The sequence below is a fragment of the Argiope bruennichi genome, chromosome 3 (assembly GCF_947563725.1).
Source record: "Argiope bruennichi chromosome 3, qqArgBrue1.1, whole genome shotgun sequence".
Classification (NCBI taxonomy): Eukaryota; Metazoa; Arthropoda; class Arachnida; order Araneae; family Araneidae; genus Argiope; species Argiope bruennichi.
This window is the reverse complement of record NC_079153.1, coordinates 136,030,092-136,052,849: the sequence shown is the minus strand read 5'-3', so window position 1 is coordinate 136,052,849 and position 22,758 is coordinate 136,030,092. Positions and strand designations below refer to the sequence as shown.

General features: G+C 33.9%; 1 protein-coding gene across 1 annotated transcript in view; it reads left to right on the top strand.

Moving 5' to 3' along the window:
* LOC129962480 (uncharacterized) overlaps positions 1–22,558 on the top strand; it is a 111,399-nt gene extending 88,841 nt beyond the window's left edge. The window contains exons 3-4 of the mRNA XM_056076217.1: positions 19,259–19,380; positions 20,221–22,558. Coding sequence (XP_055932192.1) covers positions 19,259–19,380; positions 20,221–21,855 — 1,757 coding nt within the window. The 3' untranslated portion in view covers positions 21,856–22,558. The remainder of the gene's footprint in view (positions 1–19,258; positions 19,381–20,220) is intronic.
* The last annotated feature ends 200 nt before the right edge of the window (positions 22,559–22,758 follow it).

Below are 22,758 nucleotides of genomic sequence, written 5' to 3'. Positions count from 1 at the left end.
TACAAAAAAAGACGAGGAAAGTAAAGGAATTTATTTTTGGGTAGAATATAAATTCCTTTCTTCTAAATGTAAAATCTTTTTAAGCAAAGGGTTATATTAATTATATTCCTAAATGTACAAAAAAAGGGACTGAGAGGCTCGTTTTATGTTATTTTTTAATTTTATTTTGACGTTTAAATGAGAAATATAGAAAAGAAAGTGATTAAAATATAAACTTTATTTCAAACCATTTTAAAGCTAAGTGGTGTTGAGAACAACACATCAACAGGAGAAATGGCACAATCGCAAAAATAATTTTTGAGGATATGTTGGTTTACACCGGAATAGCAGGCTATGTAACAGATCAGAACAATTTTTAGATAAACGACACGTGCATTAATTCTCTGTTTTGACATAATAGCTCAAATAGGTAATATTCAAACCGGACATTCCCATCCTCAAGTTTTTATTTTTTTATTTATTTGTCAGTATCGTGCAGCATGAAAAAACAATGTTTCGATTGGCATGTTTATTTATTTTTATTGTTATTATTGTGTCGCAGGAAACAGGAGACTTCAAATAGAATTTTTCCTAGTGCCTGGCATTTAGTTTTATTGTTGAACTGAATAAAACTAAGGGTGTTTTTTTTTTTTTTTTTTTTTTTTTTTTTGCAATGAGAGCGACCCAAGAAATTTTATCAATCAATCTAAAGAAACCACATTTTATCCTTGGAACAAGGTCATATTTTTGTCAAAATCGCCAACGTTTTATTTTTTTATGACGGGTATTGCTGTCATTTGTATGCAATTTGGGAACATAAACTGCCTCGTCTTATCGTGGACGTACATTAAGAGCTCCTTCGAGGCGAACTGGTTTCCGAATGTGCAGTACGGGTACTGTGAAGTTGCTTATCAGTGCATTTTGTGGAGTCGTGAAGATGAGGTCATCGCTAATGAGTTATGATCTCTCGCTTTCTTTTTGATTATTTCTTCCAAAATCTTTAAAATATGCAATACGAATAGAATGAAACACAATTCCACGCATCATAATTGCGTCTGTATGTCTCCTGAACAAAAATTTATTATGAATGCCTCTTGAAAAAAGAATGAATTTAAAACATATTTGGAACATTTTGATGAAATGTTCACATCAAAATGACTTTTTTACTGCTTCTCTGAACGTGGATGAGACAAGAGTATGTTGAAGTAAAAAAAAAAAAAAATCATTAAATTTATAGTTAATTTTTTTCTCGTTAAAGAAGACATTCAGTGTGTGCTGTCCCATTTCTAATGAAAGTTGAGCGAGAAGTCAATTTCCCCGTGGCTTCTGTTTTGTCTCGCCACCTGGCCGCCTACGAAAGGCCACATCGTGGCAGACTGGTCCAAGAGGTCGGCAACCCCGAGGGCTCTGACTGACATGCGCTGCCCAGGAATTCATTGTTGCTTTCGTCGCACCGTGGATCAATCGAACCAGTTCGGGGATCACAAATGGGAGACAGTGCCTTCTAATAGAGATTGTTCCTGTTCAAACCAAGCGTGTTAATCACGAGGCTCTTTAAATCCCCCCCCAGGGTCTTTATAGTGAGGAATTCCGATTTAGAGCCGGAAAACTGTATTCTACTATGAAAATTATCTACTGAATTATAAATTAAGCATAAGATTTTACAACGATATATCTAAAATTGATATTAAAGTTTGAACAGTTTAGTTTTAAATAGTAAGCAGTAGCAAGTAGATTGTAATTTACAGTGATTCATAAAACGAACAAGGCTATCAAAAATATTTTTCAAAACGAAGTGCATTTTCTTGCTTCATGGCTCGAAGTTCCCGTAGAATTTATTTAGAATTTTCACAACTCTTTGTTTCTGCTTATGGAAGCAAATATGCGCATTTATATATTGTTTAGAGTATATGAACAATGGGTCATATACTTTTTGGTCAAATCGAATGGTTTAATCCATAGAATCGAATGGTTTAAGAAGGTAACATCTCAACAGAAAGTTACGAAATTATAAACTTGGATAAATTCGTCCGACACTGCACACCGTGCATAATGCGAAATGGTATGGCACGGAATGTGTCCACTTCGTCAGATATATTCCCGTAACTTTCAAAGCGCGTTCCGACGGCGCGTCCGTGAGACAGGCGCATTTTGCCCTCTTTCTCCTCTCTTGTGGTTTTCCGGAGTTCTTTGATGTCTGTTCATTTTACCGATAATTTGCGGAAAGTTCCCGATCCACGGACACAGGCGAGGATGGTCCTACAATAGGTCAGTTAGAAGATTTACTACCATGTCCGTAGCGGCAACAAGCCGTCGGAACCGGGCTTAACATGACATAGCAGACTACGATGGCAAGGCCGTGAACCGAAGAAACACACTGTAATCAAGTCTGAGTCACACTGAATCCGTCGGACCCAATCGTCATTCCGCTGCTGTGATACAGAAGTTTGGAGCGACGTGCGCCACTGAGGCGTGGTACTCATCATCTGCCCGAGGTTCAAAATGATGAGGTCCGTCCAGAAACATGTGTTGCTCCCGAACGGGACAATAATTTAGCTTGGTTATTTCCCCACTTTATACGAAAGCCTATAGTAATTAGAATATACACAAAACATTTGAGAAGAAAACAGTTGACTGTCAACTTTAATCACTATTTTGCTTTTGTTTCCAACTCATTTTGTTGATTGTTTGGTGCAACCGCATGTTTTTGTTGTTCTCTGAATTCCCTGGAATTTCTATCGAATTTTAGAAAATTAACCCTTATGCGAGGCTTCCCAGGGGCCCTCAGAAGACGCAAGTCCCGGGAACCCACTTCTTTCCTGTCTAATTTATTACGTCAGGTTCTCTATACAAGCAATTTTAAATAAAAAATACAGACAATTTGATAGAATATTTAATTCCGAAGACCTTTGGAGAGAGTTGGTTTAAATATTTCGGATATAGGAAAATTCAAAATTCACATTTGAAAGTCATTTTTAATGAAATGGTGAAAAAAACTCAGTTTTGTGCATAATGTAAATATTATTTAATCATAGAAACGGACATTTTTATTTTTTCTTATATGAATAATCAGAGCGAAAGTATTGTAATTGTTATAAAATTCGAATTCGAGTTTTTAAGGAAGCCCCACGTTTCCTACTTTCCCTGAACTCGCAAAATACATTTTGGGAATATGTTCTGCCTGTTTGAATATGCTCATTCGAAGTATGCGGATTAAATTTGGTATATGGTTATCAGCATTCATTGGGTGGTTTTCATCAACATTCGATGCTATTAAACATTACCTCTATATTTAACGGCATGAACATTTCACTGAATTTCGACGCCGTCGCTTAACAGGGAGTGCCACCTGTCACAATTTTGAAAGAGGAAACGTATCGGACTTATCGTATTAACTTACCAAAAATCCAAAAAAGGGTGTTGCCATAGGAAATTTCAAAGTTTGTATAATTTTAAATATGTAGATAAACCCCCAACGAAAATTTTTGGCAAGGCAATTTTTAATATTCATTACTACCTTTAAAATAATACTTTTAGTTTTCACATAGAATAAAACATTGCAAAAAAAAAAAAAAAAAAAAAAAAAAAAAAAATTTGCATGACTCTTTTTTTTTTTTTTTTTTTCTTTCCTCGGCTGTTACAATCGATAAATAAAGGGTTAAATAAAAATATTTAAAAATTCTTTTCTTGCCTCACCAAGTCTTGCAGAAAGGAGTAGAAAGTTTCGAGTCGATGAGAAAATTTCAAAAAGTTTTAAAACGTTTCGGATTTCTTCACAAAAATTTCATTTCCAGTCACTGGAAATGGACGTATGGAAGCAAACTGATTCCTATTTTTTATTTGTTTGTAAAAATATGAGAAAAATTGATTTGGAAGAATGATAAACAGATTATTGTGGGTCAGAATCAAGGTCTCAGAAAATTGTTAATATTGATTCTCATATTATTCTCAACTGTCTAGGTTTGGTTTAGTTGTATATAGTCCAGTTTTAAAGCAACACTAGCCCTACTTCGTAATTCTGAACCTTGATCAGACGACAAACTACCAAAATCTAGGCGTTTTATGAAGTGCTTACGCAAGATACTAAATATTTCTTTTGTGTATCGACGAGATAGAACTGCAACAACAAATGTTAAAGTTTAAAAGTCTAGAATGCCATCCAAGGCAATTTAAATTGTCAATCCCGACTACCTTTTAGGAATAAAATCATTTCTGCAAAAGATGAACCATGACTTCACATTTTCTATTTTTGAATATATTTTTTCAGTAAAAGGTCTTTTCGCACATTGCTGCTTATTCACTCTCTGCATTATTTTTTCGATACTGAAGTACACAAAATAATAAACTAATAATTCCTCAAAGGATTAGCTAAAGGCATTAATAGAATTAAGGAATCCCGGGTACTTTCTCGTCATATACACTGTTCGCTTATATTATTTATTCTATCAGTTTATATTTATTTGTATACGGTTCTTTCACATTAAAATATTCCATTTTCAATTATATGTCTTTCTTAACTCACCCCGTTGCTCAAAATTCATCATCCGATCATTTGATTTTTTTTTTCTTTCATGCATTTAACTATCGCGCATGATGAAAAAATCTGTCAGAAAAAATCAGACAGATAATACTATTCTGTTAAACTTCATTGTATTCTTCGCATTTCTCACACTGGAAAAAAATAATCACCCTTTTTTCTTCATTCAATTAAAAAAATGTGAATTTTTTTTCAATATTAAATTCTGGCACAACTGGGTTGAGTTTGCAAAGAGGAATGAATGCTTTTTCAGTATCTCAAAAATTTAAAGAACGATTGCTGTCTCATGATTACTACAGGCACAAATGAGACAGTTTCAGGTACCGATTCAGTGGCAGATTGAGAGCAGTATATCCGAAAAATATCGTCGCTGGTGGTTGAAAGTAAGATCTTAAACGTACTTTATGGCTTTAGTATTAACTGGAGAACTGTAAAAGTGGAATAACTCCAGTGAAACTCATTCCGTTGGGCAAGAGCTGCTAAGTTTCCATAAGTGCCTGAAAGAGAAATAAATGAGGCAGTGAAAAGCATTTGTTAAAAAAAAATGTTCATTTGCATTGCTGCGACTTCCCCTTTATCTGTTTTTAATGCCAGGCATAGCGAAAGTGATGATGAAAGTACTTTTCTAAAAAAAGTCATTCTTTCTGTTCCACGAATGTCACGGATAATACGGGACTGTCCCACCAGGATGAAGGAGCAGTGCGCAGAATGGACGTCTAATTTTAACTCGAACTTCCAGTGCGGCCCTCGCGCAAAGAGAAAGTCCAAAACCAGTTTCCTATAAGCTTACCAGACGCGAAGAAATCCGTCCACTTTCTACTTTTCATTTCATTTCTTCAACTCCTCGCTGCCTTCCACTCGCTATGATACAAGATTAAGAAATAATTTATCGCGAGATTTGTCTACGATTCGCCACCCAAATTCATTTCAACAGATTGTGCCGGTATGGGGAACTGTTTTTTTTTTTCCCCCGATGCTATTTCCTACAAATGCTACCCTCTTAGCTGCCTTCTGCATTAAGGACATGAATACATGGCGGGCTTTATCGGCCATTCGCTTGTCTTCCGAGGCATTGGAAGAGGAGGAAAGAAAATTGAATGAACTTTTTGGTTGAAAGTGGAAAATATAACGTTTGAAATACTTAATAACACATCATACTATTCACCAAAATTTTAAACTTCGTAAATAATGTAAGAGCAGACATGACATATCTGCGGAGTTCAGCTTTTTGGAAATCGAATTTTATCATTCTCTTATATAAGAATTCTACAATCTCAAGTACTTTTGGTACAACTTATTTTATTGTTCAATTAAAGTTATTTCTCGACACAATTCATTATTTTATGAAGTTTAGCTCTTTTTCTCAGCCTTTTGTTATGTCTGCTAAACGAGATAGTAAACACATCATTACTATCTGTCGAACGGGGAAAAAAAAATCCTGACCGCATTTAAATACATATATACTAATCACCTTTGGTGACCAGCCGGTTCGCTAATATTAATGCTCGCTGAAGTTTGTAATTAAATATTTTATGTAACTTGGCTCATAATGGAGTTTTTCAACAAAATATTTTTAAGCGTCAAATTTTAAAAGCCATATAATTCACTTATACTTTTATGTAGGCCTTAAGCCGTTCTTTTCATTGTAAGACGTATCTCTCATTCATTTTTGTCAGTAAAATTCAATTTTAAATTACATGGAATTGATTAAACTGCAATTAATATAAGGACATTTTTTACTATAACCAAGCATGTCTCTTTAAAAAAAAAAAAAAAAAATTTGAAAATTGAAAGTGAGTTGTTTGACATTGAAGTCTACAGGATAATTTTCATAATTTTTAATATTTCAAAGAATTATTCGACAAATTCCCGGATTCATCGTAAAATTCAGTTTTATTTTCAAAAGAATTTAAATGATGTCAATAATAATTTATTATTTTCAGTCTAGAAATATACTTTAAAGACAAAATTTTAGGCAGTCCTTTGGTCCTAAGGAATCTTAATTTGCAAAATATTCTTGACAGTCCAACTTTTAAATCAATAAACGTTTGTCTTCCGCGATCAAATCTGACCAATTTATTAAGTTTTGAATATTACAATTTCAGAACAATCGGCATTTTCATAATCTAGGCCCATTTTTCATGAGAAACACTAGGAAATGATTGTCGTATCTTCTTTGAGACGGCCGATGAAGTGGTCTAAAATTGCCCGTTTTTATTAAATAGTGATATTTACATTTTCATAAATAGGTAAGTTTTAGCGACTGATTTAGTTGATTGGAGGGCTACTCTTTCTATTTAAAATATTTGTATCTCAAGAATATTTTGTTAAATGTGATTCACATTCCAGGAGATCTATGTAAAAATTTAAAATTTGAAGTTTATTAGAGCATTTTTGACTCAAATTACATAAAATACAATTATTTACTTCATATAAACCATTTTGTTAGCAGGTATATATCTATTACTAAATTAGTTGTTGTACCCTGTTTAGATTGGATATCCTGTATATATATTAAACCATACCTGCCTTCAATAAACTGTTTTATCGAATTAGTAATATATCATCTAAAACTTTTCCTTGCATTTACTGTTTAGAAAATATCATCCCGCTAGTGTGGCGTGGTGTGAAGAGGGGAGGGGGATGCCAGCTCAGGTGTCGTCCTCATCATCTGACTCCAGTTCAAAATTACGAAGTCTGTCCCAAAATAGCCCTAGTGTTGCTTTAAAACGGGACGTTAATATAACTAAACTTAGAAAATATCATATTTTATATTTATTTCATTTCATATAGACATGCTAAAAATTACATTTCTATATAATTAATATGTTTAATTTGCAATAATGGTTAATTTATTTTTTATTTTAAACTTTTATCACTTTGATGACAACACATTCATGAAAGCTAATTTTTTTTCTTGACGCGTCACGTGCTCATGCAGTTTAAATTTTATTTTTGTTTTGTCAGAAATTAATTGTTGAAAAATACAATTAAATTACTTTTTAAAAGCTCATTAAAAATAGAAAATTAATTTATAAGTTAAAACATTAGTATCATTGAAAATATTATTTTCTGAACTTCAATCTGATGTAAAAATCAATTTTGTAGTTGTTGATATTTTCGGAAATTACAGCCGATAAACGCCATCATTTCGCTTAATTTTTAATTAATTAAAATTTTAATGAAAAATTCACATTTCGAGGTGCACATTCCTGACATCCAGGTATACTTATGCTAAATTTGGTAGCTGTAGGTCGAACGGTCTGACCTATAGAGTGCCAACACACGTACAAACATTTAGCATTATTATAAGTATATATAGATATAATTATATAATTGACTAACAAACTTTCTTAATTTTGACTACGAAAAAAAATTTGAGATTCTAAAGTGAATTAAAGTTCTGACAAATCAATCTATTCTTTTTAAAATAAAAACTTCTAAATGAATGTAGATAATACAGGAAATTTCTTACAGACTTATTTGATTTTAGAACTCTCCCGTAATTTTGTCCTTTGTGATTTTACAAAATATATACTTTGATAATTCAAAATCAAAAATTTTCAATCTATATGTTTTATTTTTCGATGGAAACTCTCTAGAAATCATGTTTTTCAACTCTCTGAATTTTTAATGTAAATTGTCGTTTGGCAGTTGTGCTAGAAAATCTTCGATTCGAGATCCTTTTCTAAATGTTGTCTCTACAATTAATTATTTGGATCGCTTTGAAAAGCAGAAACAATCCGCCCAAACGACTCAATTCAAACAGTGATGCTTTAAAATAGTATTCATTTTGCAGTCAATATATTGTATGCAAATTTCTCTTTCATTTATGTAAAGTTGATGCAGTGTCAGTTTCTCATAGAAATTTCTGTTTTGCCCTCAGGTAATGTTCGACTCAAGTCAAGACAATGGCAACGCCCTTCATATCCATTAACGGTTTTCTTTTGTTCTCTTGCTCGAGAGCAGACTTGCGCTTTTTTAACTCCAAGGTCATACTTCGAACTCTCCTTTCATTTTCTTTTTCGAAGTCCTTTTAAGTTTCATCCTGATCATTTTCTTTTTGAAAACAGAATTTTGTAATATTTCGAGGACACTGAGTAAGGGTCGATGACAGGCGAACATTTCCATTTCGCATCTCAGCCAGAGAGGGGATTATTCATGAAGTACTGGAAATTTCCGTACTTTAATTGAATAATAGAAATGTCATTAGATCTTCGGAATTCTTTCACAGTACACTTTATTTATTTTATTTAATAACTATCCATTTTATTCAGATTTGAAGTAGCAGTCGGAACACATAACGTGTCCTTTATTCCACAGGAATATATGAGCTCGTTGAGGCAAACGGCAATTGTTATACCAAATTTCATCGAACTAGCATTTGTGTGATTGGCTTTCAATTTGAAGAATGCCACCAGGTCCACAGTGGTGTAATAATTGCAACCACAACTGAGTAGATATGATAAAAAATGTGTCTGTTTTTAATGTTTCCCACACATTTTTATACAAAAATAATAAATAAAAAAATAAAAAAAACTACTGACCCTACTTATTCTTCTACATCTTAAAGTTCCAACTAAGAATTCCGAATTAAATAAAATAAAAAATAATTAAGAAGGGAGATGTAAAAAATACTAAAATTATGATTCTTATGAAAATAAGAAAAAGTAAAATGATTCAATAGAAATAAAGGGCCAATAGAAGATATATAGGAAGCATGAGACAAAATGCACCTTAGAGTCAAGTACTTGACTTCCGTCTTACTGCTGAATGGTATCCAGTGGCCATTCTTTCTGGTCGGATTAAGCCCTGAAAACAATTGCGCGCAGGAGCTATAGGCGTTAGCATCGTAAGCTGAGATCCTGAGAGGACCTGAAAAATCTAACCGACGTCTGGTTTTCCTTTTAGATTTTCGCTTTCCGACAATCAACAATGAGAACTTGAAAATATCGTTAAGTCGTTTATAAATTTTCTAACAATTCTGCCATTTTAATTAATAGAAGGAATTGAGTTGTTGGAGCATGAAAATTCATAGATTAATCTGGTGGTTCATTTAATCTCGAGACAATAATTTGATTATCTGGCAGTAGTGATTGCAAGGAGTAAAATGGAAGAAGGGGGTAGTATTAACGAGGGTATTAATAGTCATTAAGTTAAGGGAAACTTCCCACTGATTATACATGTTAATGGTGCGTATTTCCTACGTTTGGGGTTGTCCTGTGGTCGATAATAACCATTAGAATTCAACCGTAGAAAATCAAAGAAAAGTACTAATTGATTTTTTTAAATTTTTTAAAAAAAATATAAATAGCTGGATGAACGGAATAAAAAAAAATCAGAATCAGTTTTTTCTGCAAAATAAAATCGCTAGAGAAATGGTACACTGATGTTCTACTGACCGATAATTCGAAATAGTGAAAGCGAGAGTCAGACCATTTACGAACTCGAAAGCTGCAGAAAACCAAGTACAACCGCTCCGAGTCGCACGTTCGGATTCGTTTGTAGTCTCCTCACATGGACAACGGTACTTGGGAATCAGAGGCATTGACAAAGGGGTGCAATTATCCCCCCCCCCCGGTTGGCAAGAAGTTGAGAATTTCGTTGGCAAATGTCTTTATTACTTCGTAACAGTGGTGTGGCGAGTTGGGTATTAATGATTAAAATAATTTAAAATCCATCTTACAGGTGATGTATTATAAACAATCGAAGTATCCGAGTAATGATTTATGTGGCAAAATGACAAAGTTCGGCAAACAGCCGACAAGACAAAGGTGAATAAAATGTCGCATTTTCTATTCTCGGTGGGTCGACTTAGAAATCAATGCAACGTTAAGCTGACATATTGCCAGACATGATTCAATTGTTGACCATTCACCTAATAATTTGTACTACATTTGGCCAACGCGGTGAAAGGGAATATGCTGCTGCATTTTGCCGGCTATTCTTTGTCGGTCCATTATGAAATCACAGCAACGGATGTCGGTAATGTGAAAATGAGATGTAATCAGGTATCTAATTTAATTGCCGCGGATTCAGCCAAATTTTCAGAAATCTCATTTAGCCGATAGTTTACAGCGCATTTAACAGAATAGCCGACGAGATGGCAAGTGAATAAGATCTCGCATTTGCAAACGATTTTTGTTTGGCGAAGAAATCAAGCCACGGATACTGACGACGTTTGCACTACATAATAAAGAATATAAGCGACAAGATGGTAGATGAATTAGATGTCGCATTTTGCTGACAATTTATGATTGATCATCTAAAATATATCTGCGCCAGATGTTCTATCGATAGATTGGCGGACATATGATGAAACTGTCATACATTCAACCTATAATTTGTTCTACATTTAACAGAATAACCGATTATGTCAAAAGTATTGCATTTTGCCGATTATTCTTTGTCAACCCACTAAGAAATCGAAGCGACGGATGTCGAGATGTGAAAATAAGAGGTAATCAGACATCTAGTTTAATAGTCAGGCATTCGCCAAATTTTCAAAAATCTAATTCAGTTGTCACAAATGCAGCCTATAGTTTGCAGCACATTTGGTAGAATAGCCGACGAGATGTGAATAAGATACCGCATTTGCCAATGCTTATAGTTGGCTCAGAAATCAAGCCACAGACACCGATGACGTTTGCAATGCATTTGTCGGAAAAACCGATAAGGTAGCAATTAAATAAGACGTCATATTTTCTCCACTATTCTTCGTCGTCTAATTACCTGTGCAATGGATGTTCAAGACGTTCTGTTAACAAATTGTCTGACATATGATGAAACTTCCAAATATGTATTTGCTCTACATTTGGCAAAACAGTCGATTAGGTAAATAAAATATAGCATTAAGTAATGTAGCATGTAAGCATATAGCAAAAATTTAAAAGCTATGTAAGAGATATCAGGATTTATGAAAAACTGAATTTTTACTTTTATTCGCTTTTCGGATCACTTGCTGGTGAAATTCAAGGATGAGGCGGAAGGGTTGTTCTCTGGGATTCAGATTTTACTGAATAGTTCAGAAAAGAAGTTGCATTTTATTCAGCCAACTAGGGGGTTCCGCTCACTGCTCGCTTATGCTCGCCAACCCCCAGAAACTGCTAATGCAGTTTCGCTTCCAAGCTCGCTTTGTTCGCTCCTAAACCACTTTAATATAGCAACAGATATATTCAGATTCAATTTATTCCAAAATGATAAAACAATGAAAGAAATTTAAAATGTAAAGCAAAAAGTACACTCTCAAAAATCACCTGCAGCAAAGTTCTTTGCAAACACAAATAGCCTTTCATTTAAATAACTATACACATCCACCAAATAAACAAATTTTAAAAAAAGATGATATTTACAAAAACAAGTGCTTTTCTCACAATTGTTCAAATTTGGAAGCTACACTATAGAAACAGAATAAGAATTTGATATTTACAAAAAAATAATTTGTCTGTAAGCAACTATATTCAAATTCAGTCCATTCAAAAATAAGATAAAACAAAATGAAAGAAATAATATATATATATATATATATATATAAGGCAAGAAATACACTCGAAAATTGAACCTAATTCTGTTCTTGGAAACAGCAAGGGATAGACCATAGTATCACAATATTGGTTTAATGGTGAAATATCTTTGCAGCTATCACCTACAGGATAAATACAGATGTCTTGATTAGCAGGTGGTTTGCCATTATCTCCAACAAATATCGCTGCAATTTCTGTTTTTGCAATGGGTTGGTTATATCTGCGTATATCTAAATTTCTGGTCTCCATGAAAACCAACCTGATATTTGTAACAGGATACATCTGCAGGTAACAATTGATGAACATATTGATTGCTCTCAATATAGAATCCAATCTTTCCATCACAGAGAGCAAACATCCTTCATTTCTCCCCATGCATTTTTCAGTGGTTTCACTGATATCAAACACATATAACTGACCATAACCTGGTGACCACTGTATAAAGGAGAAACCATGTGGTATATCTGACCCTGAATCCTATAGCAATATGGTCCTGCTCCAGGGGGAGGTTCAATTTCAGCTCCTTTGAAAGCAAAAGCTAAAGCAGAATTATATTCTCTTATATACTTCCGATAGTTTCTTCCTTCGATTGAATCACTAATCAGCAAGTCTTTCAGTATTTCTGGTGGATTCAACAGACGTTCCAAAACAATTTTTTTACCATGGCAACATTTCATGCATTTGTTTCTTTTTCCCAGTAACGTGCCTGGCAAAAAGAACAGAGTCCTGACATAGTCTCACAACTATGCTCCTGTAGTTCGGAAATTTCACTCTGTACACATAAACATTTAACCTTATCTCATTCATTACGACTGAATCTTCTTATGAACGATTCTTGAGAATTTTCATTCGACCTGTCTTCTCTTTTTCTACGATTTCGTTTTAAAATCGATACGGCACGACTTAAACTCATCGTAAAAAATTTTGTCCGTTTTTTGACCATTCATTTTTTGTTAAAAAAAATTTTCAAACCGATGCAAGAATAGCGTTCGCTTGAAATCTTATCAAACCACGTGTTGATGCTCTCGAGCGAGGTCGAAGTATTGCCAAACGGCGATAAACAAATTCGGCTTGATTTTGCGTCCACGTAAGCGTTACATACATACATACATACATATATATATATATATATATATATATATATATATATATATATATATATATATATATATATATATATACCGGGTGTTTCAAAAATGACCGGTATATTTAAAAAATCGATAAAAACTAAACGGGCAGCGATAGAAATACACCGTTTGTTGCAATATGCTTGGGACAACAGTAAATTTTCAAGCAGACAAACTTGCGAAATTAGTTACAATTTACAACAACAGATGACACAGCAGGCGATTTGAAAGATATAGAAGAAAACGCAGTCTGCGAGTTCGCCATTCAGTAAGCCGTCTTTCTGCTGTAAGCGTGTGATCTTCACAGATTGCAAGTTTGTTGTGAAAAAATGGTTTATTCCTTAGAACACAATGTTGTTGCAACAAGACGAAATTTTCAACGGAAGTTTAATGTAACCAAAGGACCAAAAAGCGATACAATAAAGGATCTGTTTGAAAAATGTCAACGGACAGGGAACGGGAAGGATGAACATGCTGAAAAGATAGGGCGACCGCGTACGGCAAACCACAGAGGGCAAGGTTCGACTTGTGCAACAGGTGATCCAACAGTGGCCTTGGGTTTCCATTCGCCGTGTTGCAGCTGCGGTCCAAATAAAGCCAACGTCTCATGCGCCAGAGTTTGCACCTCTATCCAAACAAAATTCAAACTCGGCAACCCTTCATCCCTGCTTCCATGAATGCACGAGAGACATTCGCTTACGATATGGTGCAAAGGATTGGTGACGGCGATATCCGTGCGGGCAGCATTTGGTTTATTGACGAAGCTTATTTTTACCTGGACTGCTTCGTCAATAAACAGATATAACTGCATATGGGAAACCGAAAAACCCATGTTGCAGTCCCATCGTCCCTGCATCCGAAAAAAGTAATGGCTTGGGCCTCCATTTCTGCCAAAGGACTCATTGGCCCATTTTTCAGATCCGCAATGATTACTGCATCACACTATCTGGACATTCTTCGTGAATTTGTGGCGGTACAAAATGCCTTAGAGGACACCTCGTGGTTTATGCAAGATGGTGCCCGGCTACATCGCACGGCCGACGTCTTTAATTTCCTGAATGAACATTTCGATGATCGTGTGATTGCTTTGGACTGTCCCACACATACAGGATGCGGCGTGGATTGGCCTCTCTATTCGCCAGACATGAACCCCTGGGACTTCTTTATGTGAGGACACTTGAAAGACCAGGTGGACCGCCGCAATCCAGAAACAATTTGAACAACTGAAGCAATACGTCTGTTCTACATGTGAAGCCACCCGCCTGAGACGTTTACACGGGTTTCTGCTCATTTCATTCTGAGACTACGCCATGTTATTATTGCGCATGGTGGATTTTTTTAAAATATTGTTATTTAGATTTTTCCAGATTGCAGCGCCATCTGTTGTTGAAAATTGTAACTAATTTCGCAAGTTTGTCTGCCTGAACATTTACTGTTGTCCCAAGCATATTGCACCAAACGGTGTATTTCTACCGCTGCCCGTTTAGTTTTTATTGATTTTTCAAATATACCGGTCATTTTTGAAACAACCGGTGTATATATATATATATATATATATATATATATATATATATATATATATATATAAGAAAATACAGTTGTCAACAATCAGAACACACTGCGATGCGTTTATTTTCTATGCCAGCTGGGATAACCCAAATGCGTGAATTTTCTACGTTAGTTGGGGTAACGCAATGCCAAATTTTTAATTTCTTTTATTCTGTTTTATTTTAATTCAAAAGTACTTCAGAATGAATCCAAAAGGCCGATTCATTAACAATGTTTAATTTTAAATGCAAAACAAACAAACGAAAAATGATTGGCGCTTAACAGTTACACATTTTAACCTTTTATTTCGCTGTGCTTTTTTAAAAAATGAATTAGACTTTCGTTCTCTCCATCTCAGTTATGAAGTTTCTTTTTCCGAAGAGATATTCAGTCTCGGTAAGAAACTTGTCAGGCAGTGAAGTTCAGTTATTAAAATTTAAACAATTAAATTTCCATATTGCAGTGATTCAACTCAATATAGGATTTTTGGGGGTATGAACTGTCTCGCTCTGTTCTCGAAAGACGAATCATAAAAGACACTCGTGAAGTCCTGCTAAACAGAGCAGAAAAAAATTATAAGCCATCAGAACACAAAAATTGAGTTATGCTGAAAAAAGAAGGCATAAAATATAAAACTGTAGAGTTTTGAAGAAAAATATGTATATTTTCCTTGTGTAAATAATAATGAAATCTTTATTTGCACTTTTCACAGAAAGTTTTTTTTTTTTTAACAAAGTGTCAATTTTAAAAAGCAATAACTAAATTTCTATTTAATATCTATATGCATAACATTTGGAATATTTGTTCTTTGTAACATTACCTAGGTCCTGTAGCAGAATATTCCCAAAATTATGATCCCTTGCTAAAACTATGTAGTTTTAATATTTGCCAAATAGGTAAAAAAATTTGGAATTCAGATTTCCAACTGAAACTCTTATAATTTAGAAATGGTTCACGATATTCAGTTAACTTCTGCTACAGGATACCGCAAACACATCAATACAAAAGGTTATATCATTCTGATTGTTTGCTTTTGGTAGAGGAGTTTTGGAAAAAAATAAGTCATATTCAGTGAAAAGAATTTACTCGATTAAAAAGAAAAAATACTTTTTAAATTTATTAAATTTTAATATGAATTACCTCTAAAATTTAAAATATATAATTCAAATACCGTTTCTATAAAAAATGGCCTCCAAACATAGTCAGATTCTTTAATATTACTAGTATTTTCTTTCAACAATGTTTATTTAACTTTACTTTCTTTATTAGAAAATATGCTAGAACATATAACATGCCATTTAGTCTTAGAAAAAAATGTAAATATAATATAAACTTTAATATAAAGTATACTATATATCTTATTAAATTATTATTTATTTAAATTTAATATAAAATTTTCTCTTAATAGTTCTCTCTTTATAATGGAATTTATTATAATTCATTAAAAAAATTCAATGATTTATGAACTCAAGTCCATCATTACTTACTCGTATACAAAGAGAAAGTAATGTAATCGTCAAAAAAATCTGAATATTTCAGAATTCCCCGACTCCGTAAAACATAATATGGTTATATGTCTGTGAGCTAAAAAATACCTTGAGTTAGACAAGTTAAATTTAGTGTTTGTTTTTTGACACCAAATTTCTATCAAATTTTGAACGAAATTTGTTGACATGAAACCTGTCTATTAGTTCGTAAGTATTATATAAATAAAATTTGGTACACAAATTTAGCATCTAAAGAGTAGATACTTATAGAATTAAATACGTCAAAGAGTTGACGGGCTGTTGGTCTGTATTTTTGCATGCATGCAACGCACGATAATTTAAAAAAAAACACAATGATTTCGATAAATGAAATTCGATATGTGATCTTGATATGAAAACTGCAGTCCTGACAAACTTTAATTTCAATCGGTTGAGAGAAAAAAAAAAGGCATTCACAATTTATATTTGATTATTATACTATGGAGCACAAAACTCTCATGCGCAATTGTCTGAAAATAAGAATCTGAGCACATGCGGCATTGGCCAAGATCCACGATTTTATGAGAGGAGGGGGGTAACAGCTTTATTAAAGAGCACAATAAGAAGTTTCGGGGCGACAGCTTCCGCTTGTAATATTGAATAAGTTCTTTTTCAAAACATTAAAACACGCACACACTAATAATATACCTATTAAGAATAATTTTTTAAGTTTTTGTTCCTGTTTAATATAAAACTCAAATGTTTAATTAGTGGTCTGTCCATCCAATTAAAAAAAAAGGAAGGATCTAAATAAATCATTGTCACTTACTTATTTTGCATAATTTTTGAATAGCTGTAAAGTATTAAAATATTGTATTTTTTTATTTATTCGATTATACACATATGTATCCAAATTAAAAACAAACGTACAATCCGTGGCGAATTTATATACATATATAAAATTTCTATTGAATCTATACTCTAAAAATAATTTTCTAATCTGTTGTACTCTGATTTCACTATATCTGTAACTTCAGAGTTGCGTGGACTCTTCGTTTTTCCATTGGAATCAAAAGATGCGTCGGCAATTCTTTTCTAAAACTATACAAGTTTAGTATACTTTTTCGTGGCCACCCTTTCCTACTTTATAACGTGCCCACAAGACCTTGAATAAAGACTAGTCTTTATATATTTATAACATATAAAGACTAGACAATTTTTTGAAAATTACGAAAAATAAAAATCCCGAAAGAATTCTAATACTTTTGCTTATATCAATATATATTATAGAAAACTTCAATGGTGTGAAGCCTTTTAAAAATAACAAAGTATATAAATTGTATCGATAATAAGGTAAGGTTTCTATACAAAATGAGGAGAAATAAAACCTACAGATGCATTAAATAACATAAAAGAATTGCTTTCAAATTATATAACTTTATTAGAAAATATGCATGAAGATAAAATTAAAAGCTCAAAAAAGTTTAGTTCATGTTACTTTCTTGTCATCAATATACTTTTTCCAGGAGGAGCCACAAAATATTTCGGCACCTTTGGACTCACATTGTCAAAATGTTAATTGAAATTAAATGCAACCAATATTCCCGGAGAACAAAAACAATTAATCTAATATATAAAAATGAATGTTTGTTTGTTCATATTTTGTGCGCTGCCGTACTGTTCACCGAATTACGATACAACTTTGCCTACTTATTGCTTGCACTTGCGCGATGGTTATAGACTCAGAATGGAGAAAATGTGCTCATTCCACACATTCCTATTATTTCCACCGACATGCCTTTGGTTTCAAACGACTTCCCAATCGATTTGCATTCTCGATGACCATTAACAAGGCGTAAGGTCAGTTATTTCAAGTGTGCGGATTGAAAATCCATGTTTTTCAAATGGACAGTTGTATGTTGGATGCTCACGAATCAGACGATACAGGGGATAATTGCAGCAGCATCTGTAAGGTGTATTTAATTTCTTCACCTCGCAGCCGTTTAGAAAATCAGATATTCATGCGAGAAATCGGGGAACGGAACACAAAGGGCGGGCCCCTGTTCAGTGTGATATCATAACGAAAAGACACGGGACTCTTTGAACACGAGTGGAAAAGTTATGAAACGTGCTATAATTCTTTGCTTTTCTATTTCTTGACTATCCTCAATGTTTATTTTCACTTTTTTCTATGTCTCTGGCAAACGGCGGAGTTTTTCAAGCTGCTCCAGTGCCTTCTATGTTTTTATTTATTTATTTTTCATTGCAAAGTCAACTGAATTGAGCTTTCTACTTTAATTCCATTGAATTTCCTTCCATTTCTTTGCATGGCGTGATTGCCATGGACTAGTATATCGATGCAGAGATGCCTGATGTATTCACCCGCTTCCTTTCATGACTTATAAAATTAATATTTAAAATATTTTACAGATTTCGTAATCACTTGTTATGTCATTCAGGTGCATATTTTTCTAATGGCGATCGAAATTTCAGCTACTTTTTAAAAAGTCTGGTCATTTGACAGTAAAAACAATATTCGGATTCTTCATGTCTTGAGCTAAAAATTTCAGAGCTCCCCTAGTTAATATATTGTTGTCAAGAATTCTAAATTTTTTTTTCTAAATGAATTTTCAATTTTAATCAGACTAATAAAGAACATTTTAACTGCATAACATTTTTTTTCAAAATAAAATTCGATCAAAATCCATAAACTTTATGTGACTGAAGATAAGACATTCGTTGCTTTCTAATAATGACTCTCGTAATTACTAGCCTATAAGCTATGCTGAAAATGTGAGGCTTATCTTTTCGGAGTTGGCTGGCTATTTCACTTTAAAATTTTGATGGATTCTTTAAGAAGTTTTCAGAAATCTGTGAAAAACATTTTTCTCGAATATATATCCCAAAATAATTTTTGTCATTTACAAGTTAATTGATTTCTTATCTTAATAAATAATTGATTACATTTCAAAGAGTGATTCACCACCTGCATTTTCATCTCCAATATGTTTGCATCCATTTCTGACCAGTCCGATGATGTCTGTTTCTTTAAGGTCTCGCTCTTTTTCTCTTCCCTAGCTGCCACAGACGTGAGAAATTTGGAAGGTGACGTCCGTCAGCAGGCCGATTTCGGTTCTGACGACCACCGCTGTCAACTGGAACATTGCACTTTCTGCGATTATAGGATCTGCTGCCAGGTGGTAAGTGTTGCATCTTGTGTTTAATTTAGACATTAAGCATTGATGCCCATAATGTAAACCAACTGAATCCCGTGATTTCGGAAGAAATTCAATGTCGAAGTGCGCAACGAATGAATTTCTACATTAAAGGAAATCCCTATTTACATGAAAATGATTGTTCCTCTCTCAGGGGAAAAAAATCCAAAGCAAATGATAACAAAAATTTCAGTTTCTTACTACCAATCGAAAAAAAAATAAATAAAATAAAAAGATACCATCCACGAATTGAAATATGAAGTCAGTTCGACATTATTGAGCTAATAACTAATACCACTTGGAGATGAAGAGCCATCTGGTACTCCAGCTGAATAATATCACTGCAATTTCACAATCTTTTGGCAAGATTCCGAGGTGAATTCACATATGTATACCGTATAAGCATTAAACAGCTCTAAAAGATTATTTTAAATCCTCTCAAATAATAAGATAATATCTTTATTTGAAAAATACAAACAGCGGAGTATCAAAAGAGAAAAAAACATTTTTTTTTATCGCTAAAAGGATTTTTTCATGCATAAGGCTTTTTTTAAAAAATAATTTCTTTAAAAAAAGTCGTTGATTTTACTCTATGATTGAGCTTCATACTTCTCACAGAAAAGAAGAAATTTTTTTCTAGTTTTTCTTTTACAGCTTATGTTGATTTTCTTGGATGTTTAAAAAAAAGTATACGTCAAACACAGTCTAATCCGACGCACGAAATCAAACATATTAACAAATTTAATTCAAATGATATTTTAATAAATGAATCTTTGAATAATTTTTTTAGCATTTCATGCCAAATTAGAATATGTTTTCTTTTAGACATCCGCTTACAACAAAGAAAATTCAGATCTACAGTCAGATCCTTGCCTTAAAGCAACCGAGAATCCAGCTTACGGATTATCAGCAAAAAACTGGTTGGAAATAAGCGATGACAACGATGGAGAATCTGCATCCTCAGTTGTGAATGAAAACATGGAGACCTCTTTAAGTGACACCCAGCAAAACAAAGAATTAAATCTAGCCAATGTCCGTATGATCTCCAACCTTAAATGTGCTAGTCAACCTGATCGAGACTGTGATGGTACCACTATACCAATGAAAATGAATCTCTCTACCCAAAGCCACAATCAGTCAAATCCAGAGACAAGGAGTCAACGCCTCGAAGCTATCAATGAGAGGCCGAAACTTGACAAAACCACCGATCAGAAACACGGCGGCCTCACCTGGTCAGTGTTGAAACACCGACAGATCATCGGTGATGCTTCCGAAAACTGTGATAAATCTAATTCTTGTGTGATAGAACATTCTATAAGTGATATAATATTAAGTGAAAAGGGAGGGATCGACATTAAGTCAAAAAGACATGCAAAAGATAGGTCTTTTCCTCTGTCTCTCATGAAGCCCATAGCAAAAATTGGTGAAAAGAAGTTAGATATTCCCTCTCAGCAGTCAAGCCACGCCTTCAAGTCTGATCTTACCAGGCAGAGACCAGTTCAGAAAACATCTTGTTCTAAATTCGCTCCGGCTCCGAGTCGGAACAAAGGTGATGAGACGCACAGGAAATCTTCTAGTGATATTTTGGGAGATGTCAAAAATCCTTTGTCAACCATCACCCAGATTAAGACAGAAGAAAGCATCCAGGAATGGTTAGCCAGAATCAGCGATTCTTCCAATGGGCTCTGTGAAGATGACATTCATGAAAGCAGCAAGCAGTCCACCATTCGATCTGCTTGGGACATTCATGATTCTAAAGAAAAGGAGACGTTAAAGAATAAACTGAAGAATGAAACAGCTCAGGTCATCAACAAGGGACTTCAAGAAGCGCTGGAAATGTCTCACAATAGCAAAAACTACAATAGCAGCGAATCTAAATCTCACTATGATGGAGATTATTCATCCCCGGATGACGACAGCGCAGACACAGTCAGTTTGTTGTACAGTGCTTCGAAAGCCTCGCCAGCCAATATACCCATGGTGGTTATGCAGTGCTCCAGATTACATTCTCACATTGGCAGTAAGCCACCGTTCCAGCAGACTTCCCTACCGATGGGGACTCTCGTAACAGCGCTGTACCAGGAGTCGGATTGGCTTTACGTACAAACACCTCATGGAGTCGAAGGCTTCGTAATAGCCACCAACTGCGTACCGATCGGCACCACCAACGATCCGGGCCAGACTTCGAGGAGACCTTGGGAGCCCTGCGACTTCCCAATTGAGATAAACGTGCGCAAGAAATACGAATTCGGAAGACAACAAGGAGCTTATATTCCAGCTAAACTGCCCACCAATAACAAGCAAGCAGCACCTTATGTGAACACAGTAAAAATGAAGACTAATTTCTACAGTGACCGGTACTTCAGCCACACCTTCAAATCGAAAGATTCCATAAAAACTGCTAAAACTGTGACGGACATCCTACGAAATTCTCCTGAGACTAAAGTGTCCAACCAGTGACGGCTATGAATTTAATGATTCTAAGTCAATGTTTCAATGTCCATTAAAACACTCCTCACTTGAAAGCAGGTTTAAAATTTTAATTTTGAGTAATTAATTGCATTATAACTAATAATTATTACATTTTATGAATCAAATTACATCGAACAGTGTTTGTCGTGCCTCATTTTATTATCAATTCAATTAATGAATTCCCGATTTAAAATTTTAATACTATTCCTGTAAGCAATATTTCATAGAACAAATGCTTGTTTGTGCATAAAATGAGATACACAAAAGAATATGGTTTACATTATCCAATTGTGTAAGCTTTGAAGGTTATTTATTACGTTAAGAGTTAGCAGTAAAATTCTCTTAAGGTTTCGCTGATGGCCTCAAACCAGTAAAAATCTATCAAATGCTGACTGGAATTATATACCCACCTTTTACTCGTGTAGTCGAAACAGATCTACATTGTTTATTCTGCATTGTTGTACGAAGTTTCAGGATCTTCTTCAGAAACATATTCACAGCAGAATATTTTTCAATAAGAAATTTCATATATATTAATGTATATTTTAAGTAGGTTTTCCAACTGATTTCTGGAGTAATCAAATACCAAGAAATTTTGATAATTATCAATCAATGACTGCCGTTTTTTACATTTCGAGCTATTTTTTTGTGTGTCTATTTTGGAATTGTTTCATATGCTCTCTGTATGAAGTTAATAAAAGAAGGCTGAAGTAACCTCATTCGTTTACTGTCAATTTAAAATAAAATATGAAATTATATATTTTTGATAACAAAAGCTAAAAATTCTTCGGATAGTATTACAAAATCTATATATTATAATAAAGCTCAATGTGTGTGTGTGTGTTGACGCTCCAAAGGCCAGACCGTTTGATCTACAGCTACCAAATTTGG